This window comes from Physeter macrocephalus, chromosome 1 (assembly GCF_002837175.3).
Source record: "Physeter macrocephalus isolate SW-GA chromosome 1, ASM283717v5, whole genome shotgun sequence".
In the NCBI taxonomy this organism is placed as follows: Eukaryota; Metazoa; Chordata; class Mammalia; order Artiodactyla; family Physeteridae; genus Physeter; species Physeter macrocephalus.
Window position 1 is genome coordinate 77,055,433 of NC_041214.2, and position 10,723 is coordinate 77,066,155.

At 56.9% G+C, this 10,723-nt stretch overlaps 1 protein-coding gene across 7 annotated transcripts; it reads left to right on the forward strand.

The window, feature by feature from the left end:
* Window positions 1-6: 6 nt before the first annotated feature.
* On the forward strand, window positions 7-10,513 carry FAM131A (family with sequence similarity 131 member A). Of its 7 annotated transcripts, none has more exons than XM_028491756.2 (7): window positions 7-2,768; window positions 3,980-4,040; window positions 5,044-5,186; window positions 7,366-7,459; window positions 7,694-7,876; window positions 8,035-8,151; window positions 9,450-10,513. In XM_028491756.2, exons 4-7 carry the CDS (start codon window positions 7,390-7,392, stop codon window positions 9,923-9,925), a joined length of 846 nt encoding a protein of 281 aa, XP_028347557.1. In that variant the 5' UTR covers window positions 7-2,768; window positions 3,980-4,040; window positions 5,044-5,186; window positions 7,366-7,389; the 3' UTR covers window positions 9,926-10,513. The 7 variants fall into 7 exon arrangements, with proteins under 7 accessions (XP_028347557.1, XP_023980015.1, XP_028347553.1 ...); XM_028491761.2 differs by having other exon boundaries at window positions 2,122-2,140; XM_024124247.3 differs by lacking the exon at window positions 5,044-5,186.
* The last annotated feature ends 210 nt before the right edge of the window (window positions 10,514-10,723 follow it).

Genomic DNA, 10,723 nt, shown 5'->3' on the forward strand with positions numbered 1-10,723 from the left:
CTGTGTAAGCCATGGGATGAGTTTTGGGCTTTAATCTAAGGACAGGAAAAGGCCTTTATGGGATTTTAAGCAAGGATTTTAAACATTCTTTTTTAGTTTTTAGATCATCCTGGCCATTAGTGGGAAGAGTGGTTTGGAGTGGGGTGAATGTGAATGTGGCCGGATCAGCAGATCCAGGGGTGTGTTGGTAGTGACTCAGCCTCACTGGTGGCAATGGAGATGGGAGAGGAGTGGGCAGATTCAAGACACACACTGGCCTGGGGGGCGGGTGATGAGAGATTGGAAGTCATATATGACTCCCAGGATAGTTTCAGCAGGTGAGGTGATAGTGGGGGGTGCCATTCACTGGGCAGTAGGGAACACTGGGTCAAGTTGAGTTTGGTCATGTTGAGTTTGTGGTCCTGGTGGGGGCTATCAGAAATGTCAGTCAGGTAGACAGCTGGGTATCTGATTTCATTTGGAGAGGAAGAGGTGAGGGCTGGAGGCCCATCTCTTGAACTGCTGGCACAGGGCAACACATGTGCAAGTCACAAGAAGGTATAGGATTGCCCAAGGGATACAGCCTTGAGGAGGTAGAGGTCCCACAGATAGAGACCAAAGGAGGATAAGACCCTATGAACAAAGTACAGAGTGATTTTAGGAGAGGGAAGGGGTCAGTAATGCTAGATGCGCCCAGATTCCATAGGAGCAGATCTGAAAATTAGGGTCTCTGGAGTGTGAAAACCTGGAGGCCACCCTGGCAGAAACAGTATTTGGTACAGCAGGGGGCAGGATCTGGATTGGAAAGGACAGAGTAATACCTGAATCAGGAGGAAAAGAAAATAGCAAGTGTAGACAAAAATCTTTGAATTCAACTAATCTCTTGTCAAAAGACAGATCTTTTTGGCTGTAAAGAGATAGCAGTTGTAAAGGAGGCCTTTTGTGTTTAGATGGGAGAAACTTGGGCTTGAAAATACAGGGCAGAGTGGATAATTGTATAGGGTCCCCGGGATGGGTGTGCATGGGATTTGGAGAACAAGCTTGAGATAAATGATCTGTTGCTGCCATTGCTGTGGAATGGGGGTGGGAGGCTGTCCGTAGGCAGCAGTTGTGGATCTGAGGGTGTGTGTGCAGGTTTGTAAGTTTTGGCCAAGTGACTCACTCTTGCACGTCAGTCTCTTAGATCATGAGATAAGCATCCTGTCAGAGACCTAGTCACTCTGGAATGGCCAGACACACAAATGTCAGCACGGTGGGTCAGGGCCTTGTCTCAGCAGTGGAGCTTAGGGGAGGGATCCCTGGGAGGGGGGATGGAGTGGTTGTGGGCAGTGTGCCTGTAACTGCTGTCCTGCCTGCTTGCAGACCTGCTTCGGATGTTCTTTGATGCGCTGTACGATGAGGACGTGGTGAAGGAGGACGCCTTCTATAGTTGGGAGAGTAGCAAGGACCCCGCTGAACAGCAGGGCAAGGGTGTGGCCCTTAAATCTGTCACAGCTTTCTTCAAGTGGCTTCGTGAGGCGGAGGAGGAGGAGTCTGACCACAACTGAGGGCGGGTGGGGCCGGGGACTTTGGAGCCCCATGGACACTCGGATGGCTAAGCCAGCTGCCCGGACTGCAAGGGGGGGCGGCAGCAGCGGTGGCGACAGTGGGTGCCTGTAGTGCGATGTTGTCTGAGCTAATAAAGTGGCTGAAGAGGCAGGATGGCTTGGGGCTGCGTGGGGCTCCCCTCCAGGATGCTGCCAGGTGTCCCTCTCCTCCCCCTGGGGCACAGAGATATATTATATATAAAGTCTTGAAATTTGGTGTGTCTTGGGGGGGGCACCACCGCCTGCCCCTGGTCATTTTTTATTTTCTGAAAAATCACTCTTGGGACTGCCGTCCTCGCTGCTGGGGGCATACGCCCCAGCCCCTGCACCACCCCTGCTGCTGCCTGGGCAGGGGGAAGGGGGGGCACGGTGCCTGTAATTATTAAACATGAATTCAATTAAGCTCACTGCCTCTCTGCTTTATGGCCTGCCCCCTCTGGAGAAGGGGTCTGGGTAGATGAGCAGCCTCCTTTCCAGAGCTGACACTGTAGCACTGTTCCCTGTAACTTGGCACCCCTCTTGCCTCTTCCCTAGGGAGTCTCATTCCTGGAGGGTTGACCCCCAAAGTGGACATGGTAAGGCTCACTGTTGATTAGGAGGGGAGAACGGGCACACAGCTGTGGGGTACTTCATAGAACACACTTGCCTGTCTCGGCTCCTACCAGAATGTGATGCAGACGCCTGTGTGTGAAGGCCCTGGGTTTCAGGCTGTCTATAGCTGAAACCTATGGCTTCAAGGTCTCATCTTGATAACCCTGGACACAATGAGGTTTTCTGTCCCCATGCAGTATGACCGGTAGCACGGGCCCAGTGAGTCTTCGTGCCCCGTCCCTTCGGTCCCCACCCCTCCTGCCTTCAAGTCACTCCGCAGTCGGGTCTGGGAGCAGAGGACGAGCTTTTTTCCCCGGACTCGGCCCCAGACCCCCTCTGTGTGGCTGTGACGTCCGCTTCGCCCCGCCCGCTTTGGGTGGTGACGCGGGGGTGGACACGCCCCCGCGCTTACGTCACCAGCCCGGTTCCCTCTCCCGGGAGCGTTGGCGGACGCGCGGCTCCCACCCCCTCCCTTCTCACGGGCTCTCCCCTCCCCGGTGGCGGCCGCGGCCCGACCCTCTGCAAGGCGATGGCCCGGGCCCCGAGCGCGGGCTAGCGTGCCTGGGTGCCCGGCCATGGGCTGTATCGGCTCTCGGAGCCCGGCGGGTCAGGGTAAGAGGCGGAGGCCGGGCCGGTGTTGGGAGTCTGGCTGCGGCTGCCCGGTGCGCGGGCCGCGGGGGGGTGGGGGCCTTGAGGAGGGGGCTGGTGTTGGGAGAGGGAGGAGCCTGCACTGGGGAGGCGGGCCCGGCAAGAGGAGGGAGCGGGCCGAGCCGGGAGGGGGCTAAGCCGACTCGGGCTCGCTCCTAAAGGCCTGCTGCCTGGCTCTGGGCTTTGCGGGGTGGACTCGTGGTCTTTCCGCCTGCCTCCCCACCGCTGAGGGGTGGCAGGAGGCGCACAGCCTAGAGAGGGGCTGGTCAACCGTCTCCAGCCCGTGGCGACTGGCCTTGCACGCCCACTCACGATCACCCCCCTCTGCCTACATCTCTCCTCTCACTGTCCTGGGAGTGGCCCTGTGCTGGGAACCTGCCTCTCCGAGCTGTGTCCCAACCCCCTTCAGGAGGTAGTCTGGAAACGCTGGCCATGCTCCCTACCACGGAGTTTTTGACTAAACTTATTACCCGCTTTAGAGTCTGCAGGTTGATGAAGCGGACCGAGGCCCCATTTGGGGGCACCTGTGAGCACCTGATCACCTCTCACCTCTTAAAACTGTTTTAGTTCCCTTACCCCACTCCCAACGGAAACAAAAATCACCCTACCCTGTGGAGGGAAACAGGAGCCCAAGGGAGGCTATCAGCGCATCCTTCCCACAACTGCTGATCCCTGCTTGGGCCTTGGTTCCCACAGATGGTGGTGCACACTGGGGCCTGGCCTTAGTTCTAGTGTCTGAGGTGGGCCAGCCTACTTAACTCCAGTGTCATGGATTTCTCCACGCCTTAGGCCAGGCAGGAGCTTGTGACATTGAGGGCTGGGTTTGGAATGGGTCCTGGGCTTTCAGGGCATGCGGTCAGTCACACAGGCCTTAGTATGTGTGGTACTTGAGGTTCTTTGGAGCTAAGACTCTAGCTGAGATTTGTACTTTACTTGGGTTCCCGTGAGGAATTCTGGGATTTGTAGTCCTAAATTAATCTCATGACTTTTGAAGCTGAGAAGCAGCAGGCTGCTCTGATTCCTCTGGCCCTGCTAAGGCTTAGAGTTCAGGAAGTCATCCCTCCTTTAGTCAGGAGAGTTTGGCTGACCTCATGACTAGCCTCAAGAGCCCTGATTAGGTACCAGCTGGCGGCCAGGGATGGCCTGTAACCTTGTGTCTTCCTTCTGGTTGGTAGCATTTCTGGGGACCACCAGCTGGCTGAGGCTCAGGGACAGAGACGGCTGCTCCAGCTAAAGGTCAGTTGTTATGTACATTGCCTGTTGGCACTGTCTAGGGGATGAGCCTCATCTCCCTGAGCTCCAGAGAGCTCAGCTGGGCCCTGGCACTCCCACCTCCTCAAAGCCATGAGGCAGAAGTGTTCTCCTTATGTGACTAGGCACAGGTTCCAAGTGGGGAGGGGACTGGCTCAGCATCCGGAGCCAAAATAGGAATAGAACTGGGAGCTGAGCCTGGAGCAGTTCTGGGCTTTTGGTTCTCTGCATCAACACAGCCAGCATGCCTATGATTTCTGTGCTGGGCAAAATGTTTCTGTGGCAGCGTGAAGGGCCTGGAGGACGATGGACTTGTCAGACAAGTCGCAGAGGTGAGATCAGGGACGCAGATGTGATTTGGGAGGTGATGAGAAGCTGAGGAGTAGGATGCTTATGTGGCAAGAGGAAAATTACTCTGGCTTAGATTTTGGGAACCAGACTGAAATAGGAGCAACCAAGTTGGGGCCAGACAGGGCATTAGGAAAAAGCCTTAGGGGACTGGGGCGAAAGTCAGAAAAAATCACGGGTTTGTCAGAAAAGAAGAGTAAAGGGCTGTGCACAAGCGTGGCTGGCGAGAGGAAGGAACCAGAGCAAGCCTGTAAAGGGTCCATGTTGGTGGTGGTGGTGGTGGTGGTGGTGGTGATGGTGGTGGAAGACTGTGGTGTGCTTTCCAAGAGGCATGGGTAGGCTGAGAAACCTGAAAAGATTCCGAATTTATCAAAGTTTAGGTTTCATACCTAGGGCTTTGATGGCACGATATATCTTGAGGAGGATGGTGGGGAGTGGCTGCCACAAAAGGGCCCCCGGAGGCCTGAAGTTCAGGGCTGTGGGATGGGGGCTTTCAGACTTGCAGAGCGCTCCAGGTGGATGCTTATATTCTGGGAGGTGGGGGAGGTGGTATGGAGAAATGGAACGGCAACCCCGGATGAAAATGGGGATCTCGGCAGAAGTGGGAGCCCCCCTGAAAAGCCTTCCCCCCACCCCTCAGTGGCCTCGGATCCGGCGTGGGCTGTGGAGTGGATCGAACTTCCTCGGGGCCTCTCTCTATCTTCCTTGGGATCTGCTCGGACCCTCCGAGGCTGGAGCCGGTCCTCCCGCCCTTCCTCAGTGGACAGCCAGGACTTGCCAGAGGTGCTGGGCCCCCGGTGTTGGTAGTGGGGAGAGTGTGCCCCACCCCCGCTTCGCCAGCCTACTCCTGGCTCCCCTTTCCTGCGAGCGAGCGGAGGCGCTATCCGGCCGGCGGGGCCCCAAGGCCGCCCCCATGCCGGTCTGCTCTGCTTGGCGCTGTGCCAGCGGGCGGGCTTGCTTGCGCCTTGGGCCCTGACGTCAGCGCATCCCGGGCCGTATCCCTGGAGACCCTGTTGCATGGTGATGGGTTGCCAGGGAGACATACACCTTTTCTCTGGGCCTGGGCCGCAGCTGCGCGAGCGCAGGCAAGGATGGCGGTGGCTGGGGGGAGTGATGGGTGGGAGGGGGGGCGAGCCAGGAAACACCCACCAGGTGCTCCTCCCCCCAGTCCTGGCCAGAAGCTGCCGGCACCACCCTGGGGGCCCTGTAAGCCAGGTACTGAAGGGGAGGGACAGGGTGGGCCTGAGGTCCAGGGGCAGGTGGAGTCCCTCTTCTGAGGGGTGGGAACGTAGCGGAGGAGAGCTAGGCAATGCCGAGGAGGGGGCGTGTGCCTCTGACTTCATTCATTCATTGAGGGAAACGTTTCCCTGGGCTGCCAAGGAGCGCTGAGCCAGGGGTAGGGTGGAGGTAGGAACCCAGGTGAATCAGACTCAGGCTTTGCCATCCCAAGATCCCTCAGGAGAGATGCAAGGGCATCGCTGAGGTGGGGCTGCAGGCATCCAAGAGGACAGAGAGAGAAACTGGACTGAAAATATAATGGGAGGTGGCACTTGAGGGTCAGGCCTTAAATGGTAGGGAGCATTTTGTCAGGCAAGGATGGCATTCTTCGCCCAGGGGAAAGCTGCGTTCCTTTGCCTGGAGGGAAGGTGGGGAAGTGGACTTTTCCTGGGCAGAGGAGATCAGTGGTGGATTCCAAGCAGGCCTGGAAGGAGGCCAGGGCCTCAAGGAGTGGGTTCCTTCAGTGCCTGACTGTGAAGCTTGCGCTTCACTGGGCCTTGGAGGAGTCCAGGAAAAATTTTAAATAGGGACATATTGTGACCAGTTGCACTCCAGGAAAATTATTTATTTACATTTATACTTTGCCTCATTCATTCAGCCTATGTATTTTGAGAGATTACTGTGTACCTGGCACCGTGTTAAACACAAGGGTGCAGCAGTGACCAAGAGAGACCAAATTCCTCAAAGAGCTAAAGATCAACAAGAAATAAGGAAACACAGGAAATAGACCAAAATGACACACACAGGGTACGTTGATTGAGGATGGTGACTTGTTACAGACTACAGAGGGAGGATGGACTACTGGTAGGGTGGCCAGGAAGGCTCTCTGAGAGAGTAATATTTCAGCCAAGACCCCAAAAATGAGAAAGAGCCAGACAGTCATGGGAAGTGGGGAGGGGAACACTTACATACACAACATTCCAGGCTGAGACAACAGCGTGTTCCAAGTCTCAGCGTGAGTTGGAACTTGGGGGACCACCACTTGTGCTAATCTGGGCAAGGGGCACTGAGGGCTTGCCCTTGAGGAAGGGCAGTGGCAGTGGGGGTGGAAAGGTTGAGGGTAGTATAAGAGACAGTTTGGCGATGGAATCATTAGGTCTTAACAACAGATATGGGTAAGCAAGTCTTAGGGGAGAGCTGAGGTTTGGAGCCAGGCTGAATGGGCGAATGGTGGGGTGATGCAAAGTCAGGAAGTCTGGAAGCAGGGCCAGATATGGGGAGAAGGTGTTGGGCTTGGTTTTGGTCATGCTGAGTTTGTGGCCCTTGTAGGCTCTAGAAACGGCTAGAATGGGGGTCAGAAGACAGAGGAGGAGAGGGGCAAGGGGGAGAGGACCTGAAGGAAGTTCTTCCCATACCCTCGTCCCCTCCTCTTTGCTCTTCTCAAAGGCCCCACTCCGTTTACTTGCCAACCTGCTTCCCTCCCCTCTGCAAGCTGGGACGGTGGAGGGTTAGCTGCAGTTCTGCTTCTTTGGGACTGCCGGAGTCTCTGTTGCTCCCTGGGAGGACACAGTTTGCTGATCCTGGCTTCTTACCCTCTTACATATCCCAGCAGCCACTGGGACATCTGAGATGCTCTGGCATCTCTTCTCGGCTCCCACATCCGCTTGATGCCTTGGGTGGAGTTTGGGCATCTGGGGGACACTGCTGTCAGAGGGGCACTCACCCTCTGATACTGTCACCCAAGGTGAATGTTGGAGACACAGTCGCGATGCTGCCCAAGTCCCGAAGAGCCCTAACTATCCAGGAGATCGCTGCGCTGGCCAGATCCTCCCTGCATGGTATGCACCCCCTCCCGTGCCTCTGGCCATTTGGTCCTTTCTTTGCCCTTTTGCACATGCCCTTGGGGACTGTATCCTGTGAGCTCTTGCTGGGATCTCCCTTTTCCTCTCTTTCTCAGATGAATCCCAGCCCCCTCCTCCCACCCAAGGGCACATGTGGACCCTACCACTTCCCTCCCAGATGCTCCCTGGTCTTTCCCCTTACCAGCTTTCCTCACTCTGCCCCACCTTCAGGTATTTCCCAGGTAGTGAAGGACCACGTGACCAAGCCCACTGCCATGGCCCAGGGCCGAGTTGCTCATCTCATTGAGTGGAAGGGCTGGAGCAAGCCAAGTGACTCGCCCGCTGCCCTAGAATCAGCCTTTTCCTCCTACTCAGACCTCAGTGAGGGTGAACAAGAGGCTCGCTTTGCAGCAGGTGGGTTTATCGTAGGGATGCTCGGGTGCCTCTCCTTGGGCCTGATGTGGGGGTTGGAGTCTTTCTACACCCCTGTGTCTACCCTCTTCTGTGTCCAAGCTGAGTCCTAGTCTTAGTTCATCCTCTCTGCTAAACAAATTCTGTGTCCTTCCTCTCAGGAGTGGCCGAGCAATTCGCCATTGCAGAAGCCAAGCTCCGGGCATGGTCATCAGTGGATGGTGAGGACTCCACCGATGAATCCTATGATGAGGACTTTGCTGGGGGAACTGACTCAGGTGAGGGGACATCCCATTGCTAGTGCTGCCAGCTGGGGTGGAACTGCCTGATAGGCCTTGTGATTCAGAGCTTGGCCTTTGTTTTGGAAGGGGAGATCCAGAATGTCCTCAAGCTGTGGAAGGGGACAGGAGAGGGACAGACTCTGTCCAGGCAGTCCTTGACATTCAAGGGGTAGGAGGGCTATCTACGCTTGTGGTTGGGCAGTCAGCAGTTGGAAATGGGGTGGTTCCTCTTCCACAGGTGCTGAGCCTTCTCTGCCTGTCTGTGCAGTTGGGCTTTGCAGTCCTGAAAAAAAAAAAAGGCCCAGAGACCTCACTGATACATTCTCTGCAGCTGCTCTATGAGAGGGTCCGCTTCTGGCTGGCTGTGGCAGTGCAGAGGAGCCGCAGTGCAGCAGCACAGCTCCTCACCAGGCTGGGGCCCCAGGCAAACAGGAAGGCTTACTGGGCCTGGACTGCCCACAGGGCCGCTGGCTCCAGCTCAGCATCCTTGCCTTCCAGCCAAGGCCTGCCTGTGGACCTTTCTCTGGGCCAGGGCGTGCAGAGGAGACCCTGTGGGGGGCCGTGCAGCTGTGCAGAGGCCCTCCTTTCATCTTCCATTCTCTGAACCACATGGCTGACTTTCTCTGTAGCTTCTGGGCTCAAACCTCACAGGCCACCTTCCCCCCCACCTCTTTGCCTTTGAAGATTGCCTCCACCCGCCCCGACCCCTCCAGCTAATTAACAAGTTCTCCAAGGTGGGCAATACATTAGAGCAGATTGGAGACTGCTGCTGTGGTCTAGAGGGGACTGATTTGGATGCCTGAACCACAAGCGTTTTTGTTTGAGTTCCAGGCCTGCTTTGACTCCTGGTATAATGATAATAACTAACATTTATCCAAGGCCACTACTAGCCTATGTGGAATCTTTGTGCAAATTAGAAAAAGGCATGTCTTTATCTGGTGGGCACAGACCCATGCTAGGGCATGTTGCTTGGTGGGTAGAGAGAGGGCTGAATTTCAGCCCTCACTCACTGCCTTGGACAGGCTCCCCTTGTGCAGTGAACAACCTGCACCATGTATGGTATCCCGGTATATTTTGTTTCATACCGTGTACCAGAGTCTGTTGTTCTCTCAAGAACCCTGTAAATTTATAACCCCCAATTCACCATTAAGGGAATCGAGGCACTGAGAGGTTAAGTGACTTGCTACAAGTTACTCGGCTCCTGTGAGGGTGGAGCTGAGAGGATGCGGCTTCCATTCCGGGTTGGCCAATTGAAGTGGGGCTAGCAGGGCTGTCTTCTTTCTCTCCCCCTGCAGACATGGCTGGGCAGCTGCCCCTGGGGCCCCACCTCCAGGACCTCTTCACCGGCCACCGATTCTCCCGGCCTATGCGCCAGGGCTCCGTGGAACCCGAGAGCGACTGCTCGCAGACCGTGTCCCCAGAGACCCTGTGCTCTAGTCTGTGCAGCCTGGAGGATGGGTTGTTGGGCTCCCCCGCCCGCCTGGCTTCCCAGCTGCTGGGCGACGAGCTGCTCCTCGCCAAACTGCCCCACAGCCGGGAAAGTGCCTTCCGCAGCCTGGGCCCATTGGAGGCCCAGGACTCGCTCTACAACTCGCCCCTCACAGAGTCCTGCCTTTCTCCCGCTGAGGAGGAGCCAGCCCCCTGCAAGGACTGCCAGCCGCTCTGCCTGCCGCCAGCGAGCAGCTGGGAACGGCAGCGGCAAGCCTCTGACGTAGCTTCTTCTGGGGTGGTGTCCTTAGACGAGGATGAGGTGGAGCCAGAGGAACAGTGACCCAAATCATGCCCGGTGGTGGCATGTGTCCCCTGGCCGCTGCTGGGGGCAGAGCCTCTGTGCCCAAGCACGGGCGAGGCTTCCAGCAGAGCTCCAAAGCCTGGAGGGCTCCTGGGAGCACTCACTCCTCCATTGTGTGTTTGCATGAAAGTGTTCAGAGGAGGCAGGGGCCAGGCTGGGGGCGCATGTCCTGCCCCCACTCCTGGGGTTTGCCGGGGGTTGCCCGGGGCCCCTGGGGCATGGCTACAGCTGTGGCAGACAGTGATGTTCCTGTTCTTAAATCAAAACCACCACGTGCACATTTCCCCCTCGGGTGATGTGAATCCCTACGGGGGCAGCTGTGACTGGGCTGTGTGGGATGGAACGGGAGGGAGCCCTGCCTCCCCGCCCCTCCCCCTGCCTCTCCTCTGCTTCTCTCCTCACCTCCAAGTCCATGTGTAGTGCTTGACAGAACTGCCCCCGCCCGGGGTGGGGGGTTGGTTCTGACCCTCCTGGAGCCTCTGGATTGAGCTGTCCCCCCAAGGGCCCCTCGCCCAGCTGGGCTCGTGCTGTGCTTCACCTGTCCATCGTCTCTAAATCTTCTTTTTCCTAAAGAGGGGTCTTGGTCTGTTCTTTCAGTCGGATCTTCTCTGGGAGGCACTGGAATGATGAAAGCCTGTACTCTCGGCCCTTTCCCTGCCCCCCCTGGCGGGGTCTGGGCCCTTTCCCAGCTACTTGTAGGACACGTGGGCAGGGTCCTGGTGGCTCTCAGCCTGGGGGCTGCCCCATTCACTCGAGAGTTCTCTTTAGGGTGGAGCT

Coding starts and splice junctions, on each gene's coding strand:
- FAM131A (XM_055084172.1), top strand. CDS start 4,887: ATGGGGGCTTTCAGACTTGCAGAGCGCTCCAGGTGGATGCTTATATTC. Junction 7,460..7,693: donor GGCCAGATCCTCCCTGCATG/GTATGCACCCCC, acceptor CCCCACCTTCAG/GTATTTCCCAGGTAGTGAAG. Junction 7,877..8,034: donor AGAGGCTCGCTTTGCAGCAG/GTGGGTTTATCG, acceptor CCTTCCTCTCAG/GAGTGGCCGAGCAATTCGCC.